The following is a 17352-nucleotide window of genomic DNA, read 5'->3' as shown; positions in this document are numbered from 1 at the left end:
ACTAGTCAAATGATGGATACCAGGATGAGCCCTTTCACACATGAATTGTACATTTTGAATCATATGTACAAAATGTACATTTTTAGAATTAAATAATTTCACAGCCTTGGCTTGGCTGAGGTTCATAATTCGTCAAAGTCCTTCTGCCCCAAAATCTACTCTGCCTGGATTTTGGTTTGGTTTGTTTATCATTTCAGCAGGTATCATTTTGGGAAAGGATGTGGGAAATACTATTGTTTCATATTTTGGAACTGTTTATCTTTGCTGTGATCCAGGTATACCTTCAGCTGCCCAGATCAAAATTATTCAAAAAACAGTACAGAAGCAGTTATTCGTGTTTGGTTTTTTTGTTTTTTTTTTTTTTTTTTGGTAGAAATGCAAATATTCAAGTTCTGGGCCAGTTGTTCAGATGTGTACAGCAAAAATTGACTCAGTGCTGAGCTAACTTGTGCAGTGATCTGTCTCTATAGAAGCAGCTGATTCTTAATCAGCTCTCATCTCCTGGGAGCAATGTGTTATATTTGCCCTAGATGAATGATAATTTTGCAAAGTCAGTTTATCTAAGTATGCTGCAGAGTTCACCTACCTCAACACTCGAGTTTTTTTGCAGGAACTCGGTGTGCCTTGGATGCCCCGTGCTCTCTACTCTTAGAGGCTCTGAATGAATCTTATTTCTGTATCTAACTTTGTTTAACTAACAGTGCGTAAAAAAATAATAAAAGCCCAAACTCACAGCTTTAGAACCCTAGAGGAAGGTTCTTTTCTCTCTTTCTAATGTCCTTTTCTTAGAAAAGAGGAATTCATGATAATGTTTTGGAACCCTAGAAATGATTCCCATGTGTAAGAGGGATTACCACATTTAATTTTTTTATTTTTTTTAAATTTATTTTGTCAAACATGTACAAAGTAACAGGTAAAAGTATAAACATGGACATGAACATGGGAAATGAGGACAAATAAATGGGGACAGTAGGACAGGGACGGTAGGTATGCTAGTGCGCTTATGCACGCCCCTTTACTGACCTCTTAGGAATGGGGTGAAGTCCATGGTAGACAGTTTAAGGTTGAAGCTGTGGGGGTTTGAGGATGTAACAACAGGTAGAGCATTCCAGGCGTTGACCATTCTATTGCTGAAGTCGTATTTTCTGCCATCGAGTTTGGAGTGGTTTACCTTGAGTTTATATTTATTGTTTGCCTGAGTATTAATTGAAATTGCACATCATTGCTTTGTATTTCCAAACAAGTAAAACACACAGTGAAATTAATCAATATTAAGGAATGTAGTGGCTTCTTAATGATTACCTTATTTTAGGGGTATGATAAAGAGATATCAGTTCTGCATCTGCATATAGTTCGTTTAGTGACCGTTCAAAGTTATAACGGCACTGAAGACATGACTTATGACCATTTTTCACACTTATGACCACTGCAGCAGCCCCATGATCACGTGAATAAAATTCAGATGCATGGCAACTGAATTGACTCATGTTTATGATGGTTTCCCGGGGTCACCTTTGACGACAAGCAAAGTCAATGGGAAACCAGATTCACTTAACCATATTGCTAATTTAACAACTGCAGTGATTCACTTAACACATTTGTGTTGGAAAGTCATAAAATGGGGCAAAACTCACTTAACAAATTTCTCACTTAATATAAATTTTGGGCTCAATTGTGGTTGTAAATTGAGGACTACCTGTACAAAGAGTTTTCAGGAAGTGTTTGTAGATTTGGTTCAACATGCATATGATTTTTGTCATCTTTACTAACACGGAGTTACCAATGAAGAATTGGGGTGCAGTGGGGACACTGCATATTCTGACCTAAGCAGTTTTATACTATTCCTGTATAATTGGCCACACAGAATGGTATTACTTAATTCCATGTTCTTACTATTCTCTTCATGGACACCAGCCTTTCTGAAAATACGTTTGCAACGTGGTTATGCAAAACTCTGTGATCTTTCGGTATTCTAAAAGGAAAGAAAGGCTGAGAGAGTTAATATTTGTTGTTGTCATTGTTGTTGCTTGAGTGGCAGTTGTGCCAATATTTAAACTGGATGAATATAAGTATATAACCATGCTTTCTATGTGCATTTCTCTCAATACACGGATAATAGTATTTGACACCAATACAGTAAGAAAAATGAAAGAAAGCTAATTGGATCCATTAATGCTTCTCTTTTAAGCGAACATGATTAAAAATACACAGATCCCCCAACACAATTTAATTTTAGAAAAACTGTTAGTTAAAAAAAAAAAATAATGTTGTTAATGATATGGAGTAAGATTTCCCAGTTCTCTCCTTTGTACTTATTTCATCAGCAGCTGACATGGATCAGTTGTTCTTGTTGTTGTTTTTTGTTGTTGTTGTTTTTTTTGTAAAAACACCCCCTAAAATTTAGAGCAGTGTTCTAAAAAAAAAAAAAGGATGAAGGCTTTCTTTTCAGGGTAGACCAGAGCTCTTCAAACTTGGCAGCTTTAAGACTTGTGAACTTCCACAACTCCCAGAATTCTATGCTAGCTATGCTGGCTGGAGAATTCTGGGAGTTGAAGTCCACAAGTCTTAAAGCTGCCAACCCTGAAGACCTCTGGTTTAGACTGTCTTTCCACCTCCCCCCCCCTCCTTCCTCCAAACATAAAATTTCAATCAAGGCACGCCTTTACGGTATTCCTCAGCTTACAACCTTTTGCTTGATTATTGAATTAACCTTGGAATTAGCCTCAGGAAAAGTTCAATGAAATCTAAATTCAAAGTTACAACTGTTACATCATCTCCACAGTTGCATGATTATAATTTGAGCAGTCAACTCACATTTATGACTGCTTGCACCCTCCCATGGTCTTTATGATCACAATTTGTAATATTTTTGCCAGTTTACAGCAAAATCCTGCCATTGGGGAAGCTAGACCACATGATTTGACTTACAACTTGCAGGGCTCATTTTGCAACTGTAGTGATTTGACTTACGGCCATGGTAAAAATGGTTGTAAAATGGGATCCAGTCATGTGATGACTCATGACCACAACAAATTACAATACAAATTCCTATCCCAATTGTGGTCATAAGTTGGGAATTACCTGTTTTCAATTTATGGACACGCATACAGTTATGAACAATATGAGAAATACAGCTCTCAGTGTCTTTTTGGACAGGGGAAGAAGATTCCATAATGCAGGAAGTGTAGAACCCATTCAAGGAAGCTTCTTAGGTGATAAAACCTATAAAATATATGCATGATATAGGATTGCAACTTTAGAGGACAATCTAGAGATAGTTTTCTTATTTTATAGGAGGAAACTGCCGAGACTGATAAAGGGATAGTCCATGTTAATCAAAGGCTTTGAGTCATTGAGTTATGAGTGATCCACTTCTTTCTCTTGTCTTATTTTTTTCATTCCTTTTCAACATCATTGACATATTTGCAGAAGGGAAGAGAAAAGAGATATAAGGGAAAATGGACACTATAATTTTGCATAGGTGTATTATTTCCATGTAGACACACAATTACTGCCTTTTCTCCTTTTATTTCAACATTTTCATCCATATGTTTATATTTTATATTATATACTGTATTTTTGCTGCTACTGTTATTACTGTATGCATAAAAATATGAAACCACAGCTGTTAGTAGCTGTAGTTCGCTTTCATATGCATTGAACTCTTCCCAAAAACCTAGGATGTCATAATGTATTATCATATTATATATGCAGGTCCAGGCAGTGTTTTCTTTTGTAATTGATTGATGGAAATTTTGTCAATATACAGATTTTCTAACTGTTTTGTTGATAACCACTGGGACCACCAATACCAGTTTATGCCATAAACTATCAACTTTGATTTTCAGATTTTGATACTTTGTAATGGTCTCAATTCTTACTATTGTGGTTAGTTGCACACTCAATCAGATATTTAGCCAGGATTTAACACCTTTGTGTACTATCGAGTTCTTGCCAAGACCTAGGAGAACAATATGTTGTTTGATGAGGTTAGATGAACCATCATAAGTTATAAGATGTTCCAAGTAAGCTGCCTTTTTGGTTTGGCTAAGTTAGTTTAGCAGGGTTTTGCAGGAAATTACTGTATATTATTTATTTATTAGTTGTTGTTTTTTTTTTAATTTGATTTATATGCCGCCCTTCTCCGAAGACTCAGGGCGGCTTACAATGTGCTCAGCAATAGCCTTCATCCTTTTGTATATTTATACAAAGTCAGCTTATTGCCCCCACAAACTGGGTCCTCATTTCACCTACCTTAGAAAGGATGGAAGGCTGAGTCAACCTTGAGCCTTGGCGAGATTCGAACCCTGCAGTAATTGCAGGCAGCTGGTCTTAAGCAGCTTAATAACAGGGTGCCTCAAACCCTTGTACTACCAAGGCTCTTGGTAGTAGTTGATTTATATGCCACCCTTCTCCAGAGACTTAGGGCGGCTTACAATGCTTTTAAGCAATAGTCTTCATACTTTTGTATATACCTGCTTAGTAGGGCTTTTTGGCCCCCCCTAAGCGGTGTTCTATTTTATACAAAGTCACCTTATTGCCCCCACAAACCGAGTCCTCATTTTACCTACCTCGGAAGGATGGAAGGCTGAGTCAACCTTGAGCCTTGAGTATATCAATAACTTTTTGCAGGGAAACAGATAACTGAAGCTGTTATACTTGCTAAGAACTTGAACATGTATGTTTATGTTTTACTTTCAGGCAAGCTAATGAAGAATATCAAGTATTGGCTAACTCATGGCGCTACTCTTCAGCCTTCTCGAACAAGCTCTTCTTCACTCTAGTTGATTATGATGAAGGTGCAGATGTTTTCCAGCAGGTGAGGGTGTGCCTTAGAGATTACTAAAACTACATTTAAAAGAAATCCTTTCTTTGAGAACACTTCATATTTCTTGTTCTATGTATATTGGTGTAGTATTGATACCTACCTTGTAACTTGTGTTTGGAAGCTAACTTGCATTAGGCCACATCTTTGTTGTAGCTGGATGGGAGATATATTAAGCCTATAGCTAACGTAAGACCCTAAAAATAAGCAGTGGCAAACTACTTCTATATATTTGCCAAACTGCATGAATATGTTTATAATGTCATTAGAATCCAAACTCAGCTTGAATGAGTTTATAAATACCCCTTATTTTCTAACATTTGACAAATATTTTGCTTATTTATATATATTTAAAACCCTAAACTGAAACATAGTCCTCTTTTGATTGAGATTATTGGGATGCAACCCCCCACTGTAAAATGTTAATTGGTGTCAGAGAAAAGCATCACATATCATTTGTTTCCCCTGCCTACAAAAATGCTAATGTACTCAATCCTTTCTGACCCAGCTCCAATACTTATCTAACCCAGATTCCCCAGAGCAAGTCAATGTGAATCTTTGACTAGTGTCTCCTTCTCTGTCCAAGGTTGAATTTAATTTGAATTGAACATTCATACCTGTCCACCAAGTCATAATATGGAATTCTTATTTTCCCCAAAGGCAAGATGCAAAAAAAAAAAAAAAAAAAGAGTAGGCTTTATCTGACTGCAGAGGCTGCATTTTAAAGTTCCTAGAATGGATGGGCCAACAATTATTCCTCTTGCCCTTTCGGAGGTGGGAGGATTTCTGGAATGGGAATATTAAAGAGATACCCATAACTCTTAAAATCCCTGCCCTCCCTGCTGTTCTTTCCCATCCAATGAATCTTAGCCGGACTTTTTATAGTTTGCCCTCAAATGTTACTCATACTATCTTTCTTGCTTATGAAGAAAAGGCAAAAAGGAACATGTAGTCTGCCATTAAGTTATTTCCCAGCCATCTTAGCTATGATGTGAATTATCAGAAATATTTGATTATTGTTTTGTTCCAGTTCAACCCAAAGAATAAAAAAGACTTTTAGGAAATATATTTAGCTTTCTGGAGAATGTGATGTTGTTATGTTGCTGTTAAAGGAAAATGTATTTTATGGAAAAAAGAAAAATGCAGGAAATATGCAATCTATTTCATCCTGTATCGGCGAAAGCTGCAATCCCTTCGCACAGCTTTGCATAATTGAGTTTGTGCAAGTACTTATTTGAAGAAATTTAAAAAGATGAAAACTTTCAATTGTCTTAAATTCACAAAACTATTTCTTGTTTCAGTCAGTAAATCCACACATCATTATCTGAGATATCACATTTGATAAAAAAAAAAAGTGTTTCATAGTATCTCATATTGCTATTTTATAACACATTGAGCTGTCAACAGCTATTCAACAAAGGAACAGAATATGTTGTACTAGTAACAAATACAATTATTTAGTATCTCACTTGATTGTAATAGATAATTTGAATTTGCAATATTTAAATAATATATTTATCTAGCTCAATTCAGTTGTGTAGCTCAATTCAGTCACCATCCTGCTGACTGAAAGTAGCCAAGCATACATATACATATATATATTTTCCAAACTTGTAATTGTTACAGGGTCCTAGCTCTATCAAATTGCAATATGACTTTATCCATATTTATCTTGGCCTGTTCTTATGCAAGTAAATATAATACTTTACTTCAGTAATGGAAAACAATCACATTGAATTAATGTTGCTCTGGGGCAGATGCCGGGGTTACGGAGGAGGGGGGAAATGACCTCTTTTTCACTTACAGAGCTGCTTCTCTCACTCAAAATTCCCTGTCAGGTTTTACCCAGTTATTTAGCCCTTTTGGATATTCAAAATTTCTGAAATTTCAAGGTATCAGCAATTTTTACAGGGACCCTATAAGATATTTGATATTATTATCGTAGTAATGTAACTGAAAGGTTGTAGGAAGGTTAGTAGCTTTTGCAACACTACCTACCATGTTTTCCCCAAAATAAGACCCTATCTTATATTTTTTTTGAACCCTGAAATAAGTGCTTGGCCTTATTTTCAGGGAGGTCTTATTATTTTGGGGTGCATGAAGCAAGATGGGGCTCCTCCTGCTGTCTTACCTGATTTCCAGCTCTGCGTTTAAATATTTTTGGAGAGGGCTTATTTTCGGGGGGAGACTTATTTTAGTGCATTCGCTCAAAAGCCCGATTGGGCTTATTATCAGGGGATGTCTTATTTTCGGGAAAACAGGGTAGTAAGAATTTCTATATCATATTACGATGTATGATAATCGCTTTCAAACAGACTGATAAAGAATTGGTATGTTTATTTAGTATTTGATGGCATCTTTGTTGTCTGTTTCAGCTCAATATGAACTCTGCTCCAACCTTCATGCATTTCCCCCCAAAAGGTAAGCCCAAGAGAGCAGACACATTTGACCTACAGAGAATTGGATTTGCTGCAGAACAGTTAGCTAAATGGATTGCTGACAGAATGGATGTTCACGTAAGTCATTTAACAAAAGAAAAAGACTGACCCACTTTAATCTTCTAGGTTCTGCAACAAATTGACCTAGGAATTGGGATTCGCCCTTCAATGATTTTTCATCCCCCCACAATATTCTCCTACAAAAAGGGATTAAAATAATAACAGTACCAACAGTGCCCTTTCCTCATTCTATAGCAATGTAAAACATGAAAAAAATAATGATGTATTTCAAACTTGCTTTGCATAGCTAAAATATTAATCTCCTTGTCTCCTAACAGAACATGAGGAATGATAGTATACCAATTAGGTGATTAATGTAAACATCCACTTGAAATATTACTTATTGCAAGTAATAATTCCAGAAGTCTGACTTTTTAATGCTATAAGAGAGCAGTTACATAAATACATTGAAAAACATTATTTAACTGTATACAGATATAGTAGCAAGAGTGCTGCACAAAATTATTGTAATCACTTTTCCACTCATTTGAAGCTTGCCAGTTACGTTGATTTGTCTCTCATAATTTCCAGAGAATGGCAGATTTGGAATTCCTGTACTGTTAATAATATTAATAATCAAATGAAGATAGATTTGTTTCACATCTTTTGGTGTGGAGATGGGGGTGGAAGCAGATCCTAAGTTCACTTATCAAATGATTCCTAATTGTATTTCTGAGCAAGATGGGATAAAACAAGAGAACTCTTCTCACCAAGTTGCAGAATAGGTCTTGTTTTGTTTTGCATTTGTTTCTGTTTTACAGAGAGGTTAAACAAAATCCTTTCCAATTTAAGTTTATTCAGCTTGTTCTCTTTCCATAGCTGCTTTGTTATCAATTTGATAATTGCCTCACACATAGAACCCACAATAGATGTTTCACCCATTATCTTGTGCATATTCTCTCAAATATAGTTTTGTTCTTGATTGCTGTTATGATGGACACAACCATGTGTTTCAATATCTGTTTTACTTGAGATCAGACTTTGAACCATCTGGTTGGAACTGCTGGGACTTAAATTCAGTGACATTGACAGGGTACATAGATTTTCCAAACATGTTAGAAGACACACTGGTCAGAGAACTAGACAAAAACTTCTTCTATCAAGAGATATAGGAGTTATTGTTGCCATCTAAATACAGTGACGATGCCACCAATGATTACTTTATATTGGGTAGTAGTCAATATATCCCTGGTGCATTGTATATTGAACTTATTTTCTCTAGCCAGTTACAATAATAACACCTATGAAGACTGCATGCTATTATGTTAGTATTTTACTATATACCTGAATAGGCCAGGCCTCCTCCTCTATAGCTAAGGCAATATGAATGGGATAAGTTTTACTATTCTGCATAGTGAAAGTGGGTGACATATAAATTTAATAAATATATTTAAATTAGTTCATTGCAGACTGACTCGTTGTATGCAAGATCCACCTACCTACCTACCTACCTTCCTTCCTTCCTTCCTTCCTTCCTTCCTTCCTTCCTTCCTTCCTTCCTTCCTTCCTTCCTTCCTTCCTTCCTTCCTTCCTTCCCTCCTTCCCTGTCAGATTACAGAACTCCAGAGTTTGGGAGATTTTCTGCAACTTTATAAAATTCTTCTTTAAAGGAAAAGAATAAGATTGATTTTATTTAATTAACAAAGTGCAAATTATGTATTTATATTGTTTTATTTCCTGGAGCATAACGGTTTCTATTTGGATTTAAGTGGGTGTACATGTTCATAGAAACACCTTCTCTTCATATTGGCTTTATGTTTTGAACACATATTTTCTTCATAACAGCAAATAAAGTTGTACTAGATGGCTTGATTGATTTTCATGCAGATGAGTTTCATCTTGAGCTGCCAATTTTGTTTAAAGGTTGCGTTTTCTTTTAGTATCAGAAAGTAGAATTATACTAATCAAATCCCCTTCCTCCCATTTTACAGATCAGAGTGTTCAGGCCACCAAATTACTCAGGTACTATTGCCTTGGCCCTCCTGGTGTCGCTGGTTGGCGGTTTGCTCTACTTGCGGCGAAACAACCTGGAATTCATCTACAACAAGACCGGTTGGGCAATGGTTGCATTGGTATGCCAACTTAAAAATAAAAAAGTTTTGAATTTAAATAATTCATTTCTCTATATCCCAGAGTTTCAAGTCTCCTTTGAACTATTAATAAAAAAGTGCTGCATCAATGAATAGCTTAGAGAAAGGTAGCATTGATTATAAAATCATAACAGGAACAGCTGTGCATAATCTCAAGGGCAGTAAACAGTATTGGTTGAGTAAGGGCATGCAGTACTGGTATTTTAACTAAATTTTAATTGGTTCCAGCATTGGTAAGTGTTTATTAAAGTGACAGTAGTTCTAAAGGTTAAAATGTCAAAAAAGAAAAAGAAAATCAGAAGTATCTAGAAGTATCACCATTTGAAAATCATATTCATTTCTTTTTCATTCTCATATTACCATTTGGTTGGTTCCCTGCACGTTTACGAAATATCTCCAGTCTTTTGCTTCAATGCAGTATACCCATGCCTACAAAAACTCCTTTTTTTAAGTTACAGCTTTTAGGTAGTGCAAAATAGGTTACTCACTAAAACTAGTGAGAATCTAAAATGTCCTTCTGAGCTTCTTAGTGAAATTCTGCTTAAGGATTATAATTACTGTTTTAAAGCCTGGCAGACCTGAGGTGCAAAATATAAATTTGCCCTGCTGTAGACCTATTCAAGAAGATCAGCTATGGGTCAGATCCCACCTGGGTAATTATTAGGGCTGTGCAGAGCATTCAAAAGCATTGCGAAGTGTGTTTGTGCAAACAAAAGATCCTCCTTTGACGTGTTAAAGCAGTAGCATCCTTTGCCAATCTTAGCAGTTGCTTAGAGAGTTGTCTCCAGCTGTCTTTGTGTGCACGCAGAGATGATTCTCTTGACTGGTGTCCCAGTGGAAGGGCAGTACATACAGATCGTTTTTGAAGAAGCTTTACCAGCTTCTCAACAGCTATATTAACACTTCAAGGAAAGACACTTTGTCCATATTGCCATCTTTTAAACATCTTACACAGTTCTCTGTCATATCTCAGGCCAGAGCTGATTGCAAAGTGATGAGCAAATTTCCACATTTCCTTGATTTCAGCCACTCTAATGTTGAAGCTGTTGCTTTTGCTGGTCAACAAGCAAGACTAGCATCAGCAATTGATCCCAGAGCTGTTTTTATATGATATTCAAGGAATGGCCACTTGATTTGTTATTGTGCTTTTTATTATAGAATAATATTGTAATACTACAATTATTATTTACAGCAAAGAGAGATTAAAATAGATCAATTTCTGATAATATTATATATACACAAAAATGTGAAATCAAAGCTGAACATTCTTTAGCTGGTGTTGATTTTTTATACTAATTGAGTTCTTCCCCAAAATTTAGGATGTCATAATGTATCATTATGTAAGATATCATAATATACAGTGTGATATATGTGTGGATCCAAGCCTTTTGCAATTGACAAATGAAAATTTTGTCCGTGTGCAGATTTTCTATTTTTTTTTGGCATGGTGTACCAATAACCACTGGGACCATCATGGAGAGTTTATACCATAATCATTCAATTTCAATTTTCCCATTTTCATACTTTGTTTTAAAATTACCATAAATATATATAAGTATAAATTATATTTTTTCTAATTTTTATTTATTATATAATACTTATTAATTATTATTACCAAAAAAGACAGATTAAAACCCTATTGGCCTTTCAGAAGGATTAGGGTTCTCTCTCTCCCTCCCTCTTCCTCTCTCTCCATATCCATCGATCTATCGATCTATCCATCCATCCATCCATCCATCCATCCATCTATCATCTATGTTTATATAGATAAACAGAACAAATAGAACCCCAGTAAGATGGTATGTGGATATATAGGAGTGTATTTGCGTGGATGCCATTGGTTTTTACAGAGTTTGTAGATTTTTTATGTTAATTTTGGAGGGGTAGATTGTTGTTTTTATTGTTTTCTGTGCTGCCAAGCTATATGACTCTAATGAGTCTATACAGGTGAGAGCATGGGTCTGACCCACTGATCAGGTATATAGTCAGTATTGTTAGCAATCTATTTCTGTCTGGTTTAGAATTAGCTGGAGTGACTTCATACATCATAATTTGTTCTTGGAGAAAGCGTGGGATTCAGACTCCTTTTTTCATATGGGAAAAGTTAGCATATTTCTTTATAAAATAAATTGGATAATAATGCTTCAATAATTTGAATATAGAATGTTCAAGGGGTAAAAAAAAAACTGAACAACTGCATTACAGTATTATCATGACTTAAATTAAAACTTTATTGATATAGAAAGGCTGATATGTTCCACAAATAGGAAGAAGTTATTTGCATAACATAGTATAGAAAGTTCCCTTTTAGCATGTGTTTCATAAAGGATTTGCAATTTTGTAGACCATAGAGTATGGTCTACAAAAGTATGTGAATTTGAGATACCTTAAATATGCAATAACAGGAACGAGGAAATGGAACTGAATATTATAAAATGTGAAACAATAAGAAAATGAAAATAAAATGAGCTATATTTCCTCGCCTTCCGAAAAGAAAAGCAGCCCAAGGGAAACTACAATGAAGACCAGTGTTCTCTATAAACCCAATTTCCCAAGCATTGTGTAATCATCCAGTTCTAGATGTACAGGACTTGTATAATGATGTGAGCTTATGTTGCCTCCAGGTTGCATGTGAGTTAGATGGTTCATTAACATCTGCTAGCATTCATGCTAGTTTGTTCCTTATTAATAGATAATGCATTAAAATAGCAAGAAGGCCCAGATGCTGACATTTTTCAAATGGGCTATCACACAATAGGCTCATCGTTGCTGAAGCTGCTCTTCGTTCAGCTTTGTGAATAGTTGAATGAAGATATTTTTTGCAGCTTCCAAAAGCTTTAAATTCAGGCTAGAAAAGCGGATCGGACTGGAATTATTCTGTATATATACAGTTTATTATTTATTTATTTATTAATTAAATTTCTATACCGCCCTTCTCCAAATAGGACTCAGGGCGGTGCACAGCCAAGGTAAAAACAGAGCATACAAAATTTAAAAACAGTATTAAAATAATTAAATATTTTGGCCGTAAATTAAAACAACCCAATTTAAAATCAATTTAAAATTTAACTCAAGCCAGCCCAGCTAGTTGAAATAAATAGGTTTTCAGGGCCCGACGAAAAATCCGGAGGTCTGTTATTGTACGTAACTCTGGGGGGAGGTTGTTCCAGAGGGTGGGTGCCGCCACAGAGAAGGCTCTCCCCCTGGGGGTCGCCAGCCGACATTGTCTGGCCGACGGCACCCTGAGGAGGCCCACTCTGTGCGAGCGTACTGGCCGGTGGGAGGCTATTGGTGGCAGAAGGCGGTCTCGTAAGTACCCCGGCCCTAAGCCATGGAGCGCTTTAAAGGTGGTCACCAACACCTTGAAGCGGACCCGGAAGACCACCGGGAGCCAGTGCAGCTCGCGCAGGAGAGGTGTCACATGGGAGCGCCTCGTCACCCCCATAATCCCCCGCGCGGCTGCGTTCTGAACCAGCTGGAGCCTCCGGGTGCACCCCAGGGGGAGCCCCATGTAGAGAGCGTTGCAGTAGTCCAGGCGGGAAATGACTAGTGCCTGAGTGACTGTGCGTAGAGAGTCCCGATCTAGAAAGGGATGCAACTGGCGTATCAGGCAAACCTGATAAAAAGCCCCCCTGGCCACGGCCATCAAATGATCTTCTAAAGACAGCCGTGCGTCCAGGAGGACGCCCAAGTTACGAGCCCTCTCCGTGGGGGCGAGTGATTCGCCCCCAATAGCCAGCGATGGCGTCAGCTGGCTATATCGGGATGCTGGAAGCCACAGCCACTCGGTCTTGGAGGGGTTGAGTCGGAGCCTGTTTCTCCCCATCCAGGCCCGCACGGCCTCCAGGCACTGGGATATCACTTCAAGGGCATCGTTGGGGTGGCCTGGGGTGGAGTGTTTTAAGTTTGCTAAAGTGGAGCTCAAATACACTTTTAAATTTGGGATTGATAAAATTTAAGAAAGGTAAGTCCATTCCCATTCTGTAGCACTTGGCTTTAGGGGGAATTTGGGGATACATTTGTTTCTGCCAGGGGTGGGTTCTAAAAATTTTTATTACCAGTTCTGTGGGCATGGCTTATTTTGTGGGCGTGGTTTGATGGCCAGGTGACAAACAATTTTTTAGGATTTAGCAGAGGTACTGGTCTACCAGGCTTTTAATTGCTTGCAGAGCCGTACCCATTTGTTTTTGAAGCATACTGGTCTATCCATTTGTTTTTGGAGCGCACTGGTCTACCACCAGACTGCCTTTTACTGCTGATCAGCTGTAGGGTGGCCCTTTGAAGAACCGCAGCAAGAGTTTAAACAGTTTTTTGCCGCTCTGCCACCACCGAGAGCATTGGAAACTGCTTTCAGGCAGTTTGGCCTCAATTGCCAATCTACCACCACCAAGCGGTTTACAAGGAGCGGATCGGTTCTAGCCAATCAGTTGGGAGGCTTCTTGGCTTCTCAATTTAAAGCTACGGTGTCTTGTTGTTGTTTTTTCTCTTGTCAAGTGAGCCCTGATTTTTTCCTTCTAGCCAATCAGCTGGGACTCGGGAGGCAGCAAATAGATTGAGGGCGGGGCCAGGCAGAGGTGGTATTTACCGGTTCTCCAAACTACTCAAAATTTCCACTATGGGTTCACAAGAACCGGTAGCAACCCACCACTGGTTTCTGCTTCCTAGATTTATTTTATTTATTTATTTAAGAAAATTTATATGGTCTCCCAACTCACTCTCAGTGACTCAGTGACTTTATCTCCGCAAAGATAAAAATAATAATTAAAAGCAATAAGTCCCATCCTCCAGAATATTTATTTTTATTCTGCCTTTACTATTTTTATTAATAGCTTAAGGTAGTGAACATACAGTATCTAATATTCCTTTCTCCTCTTATTTTCCCCACAAAACCCTGTGAGCTGAGTTGGCCTGAGAGTCACCCACCCAGCTTACATGTATAGAAAATAGATTGATTTGTAGATTTCTGCATCGAACAAAGATCCATTTATTCAAACAAGCTTTTGATTGAATTTGCCCTGTTGCATTTTCTGCCATTTGCTTAACTTTTGAAAAAAAGCCTTAAAATTGGGCTTTGGCTTACAATTGCAGTGATTTACAGCCATAATTCTGGGCTGTATTACGTCAGACACAAGCAAGCAGATCACACGTGTAGGGTTCAATGTAACTATTGTATTCTGCCTATAATATAAGAATCTCCCCTGACTGCTTGCCTTCTCTTGGGAACAACCAGATAAGGTCCCATAATTTAGGAGGAGGTTCATCCCTAGATCTCTTGCAGCTGCACAACTCCCTAATTCCCCACTTGATCCCTCCTCCTTGCCTAGGTGACAGTTTCCCAACATTACTGTCCTAAGTTGAGGACTATCTGTATTTTCCGGTCCTCCCATTTCTATGCAATGGGTGATATGAAAGGTGTATCTCCTAATCATGGCTGGCATTGTCCTCCATTATATCTTGGGCTTCTGGAAAAAAGTAACATACACCTGCCATATAGTATGAGTCTAAAGAGAGGATTAGTCTTTACTTAAAAATGAACTAGTTTTCCACCCCAAATAATTGATCAGTGTAATTTTTCATATTGGATAAAAAAAATTAAATTAAACCATTAAGGAGGCCAGTCGGGAATAAACCTGTATTGTTCTCATGATGGGATTAAATCATATTTTGCTTATCTATTAAGACTTCTTTTATTGATAGTGAAGCTAAATCACCAGGCAGATTGTAAAAACCATTTCCACAAAGCTAGATTACATCAGTATGTAATGTATTCTTCCCCTCTTTTCCTACTCCTCTGTAAATAACGAAGATATAGCAATATTATTATTTTTTAAAAGAAATATTTCATGGTCACGAAGTAAATTAATATTTTATTTCTGCTTGTTTCTCAGTGTGTTGTTTTTGCAATGACTTCTGGCCAAATGTGGAATCATATCCGAGGACCTCCATATGCTCATAAAAATCCTCAAAATGGGCAAGTGGTAAGTTCTTGTATCAGTGCGCAAAATTAACAGTGTCATTCTCAAAGCTTCTAGATGAATTGGTAGAGAGTGAAAGTAAATATGAAAATTTGTGGTGGCTGTTTACCTTTGGGGAAATTTCCCCCCCAAACTATTTAACTGATCATGGGCATTTGATTGCACATATGCTTAATGGAATGTTGTTGTGGAGACTGGCAATGAATTTAAGGAAACTGTTAGTCTGTTACAAATAGTTGATATGTTCTTCAGTTAAATGTGTACTAATTAACTTTAAGCAGTGGTGGAATTCAATTTTTTTTACTACCAATTCTGTGGGTGTGGCTTGGTGGACGTGGCAGGGGAAGGATACTGCAAAATCTCCATTCCCACCCCACTCGGGCCAGCCAGAGGTGGTATTTACCAGTTCTCCAAACTACTCAAAATTTCCACCAGCCGTTCTCCAGAACCTGCTGAATTTCACCCCTGTCTTTAAGTCTTTGTAGAAGAGGATGGGTGAACTGCACCCGCAGATTTCTTCATTGTCTATGTTTTTCATGAAACTTTAAATGTTATTTTATAGTTCCTGTTTCCCTGTTTGTTTGAGACTGCAGTTTTATCCAATAGAGCCCATTGTAGATTGCTAAATCTTAGCACATAATACAGATCAGTTAGTTGCATTCTGATTAGCTAGCTTACTTCACATTAAATGTATAAACAATACGCTTAGTTATAATAAATAAAAGTTGCATATTGTTTTTATAGTTTTAAAAGATGCCTTTTATGTAACAAAGCTTTCTAAGTCTGTGCTAGTCCTTTTATATTGTATGTTTGAGCATTTTTGTGGACACTGAATTCATACCAAAATATATATGATATTTGGCAGCATGACAACCTGATAGTACAGTACTTTTTAAAAATACATTGATAAGTCTTCTAGTATGTTGAATGTATCTTAGAGGTCAGAGCTGTTACATCAGATAAAGTTATTAATATTTAGTATGTAGGCCTCCTGTTTCTCACATTGGCAATAATGTGCAGTGAACTATTTTTCACAAAGTATATGCTGTATCAAAGAAGGGCAAGTCCCAATCAAATTAGGGCAAGTAATGGGTGGATTTCTAGATAGGAGGGATGTACTATATTGGAATATATAATTGATTCCACACTTGTAGCATACTTGAATTAACAATCCAATTATTTACAATGCTTAAATATGTCCTTTGAATATGAACCAAAAAGGTAACATAATTTTGGCATATTAATATTTTTTCATCTTTTTGCTCTTTGAATACTTAGATTTTTTAATATTTAATTTGAGTATATAATAATTTTTGGTATAATGCTCTTCAACTTTCCTGCTTGGATAAAAAGGCAGCACACATACTGGTGTTTGATAACAAATAGTCAAAGAAATTAACATAAGAATGCCAATAATCACAGCTTTGACATTAAGGCATCCATGTGGTCAGTTTTCATTCCATCATAGAAGGACTGAATTGGGTCCTATTATTGGATATAGTTTGAAGAAAGATGAAGAAAATTGGGTTATTGTAAGATTTTGTTTTCTGTAAATAACAGAAAACAAAAGAATTATAATTTTTGCAAGAAAAGTTTTTTTATTGGAAGCCTACCTGAAATTATTTTTTTCTTCCTCCTCTCCCCATTTTATATTGAAATGAACTTCCTACAGTTTTCAAATTTTCTCATTATCGGTTAATGGAAAATAATTTGCCTAGCCTTTCAAGAGGAAATTCATTTTTGTTTTCTTTGATGTTTCACATCATAATTAAAGTAAGAAGAAAGTGGCAACTTGAATTTAATGACTGATCGATTTGGTGACAGAAGGATAGGAGCTGATTGATGACATAATATGACATATTTGGTCTGATAGATGTGCTACGCTGAACTTTGACCAAATAAGTATGAAATAAATAAATCATTAAAACTGTTTAAAATAGCTCAGGCTTTTAATTATTCCATTT

At 36.8% G+C, this 17352-nt stretch overlaps 1 protein-coding gene across 1 annotated transcript in view; it reads left to right on the top strand.

The window, feature by feature from the left end:
* The window catches only part of TUSC3 (tumor suppressor candidate 3), a 143106-nt gene that overhangs the window by 64446 nt on the left and 61308 nt on the right, over nucleotides 1–17352 (top strand). The window contains exons 3-6 of the mRNA XM_070948257.1: nucleotides 4702–4819; nucleotides 7201–7341; nucleotides 9255–9395; nucleotides 15302–15391. Of these exons, the coding sequence (XP_070804358.1) occupies nucleotides 4702–4819; nucleotides 7201–7341; nucleotides 9255–9395; nucleotides 15302–15391 (490 nt within the window). The remainder of the gene's footprint in view (nucleotides 1–4701; nucleotides 4820–7200; nucleotides 7342–9254; nucleotides 9396–15301; nucleotides 15392–17352) is intronic.

The sequence above is a fragment of the Pituophis catenifer genome, unplaced genomic scaffold, assembly GCF_029215685.1.
Source record: "Pituophis catenifer annectens isolate HBS135680 unplaced genomic scaffold, rPitCat1.0.hap2 SCAF_8, whole genome shotgun sequence".
NCBI classification, from domain to species: Eukaryota; Metazoa; Chordata; class Lepidosauria; order Squamata; family Colubridae; genus Pituophis; species Pituophis catenifer.
The sequence above is the reverse complement of the archived record's forward strand: the minus strand, read 5'-3'. Positions and strand labels throughout refer to the sequence as shown.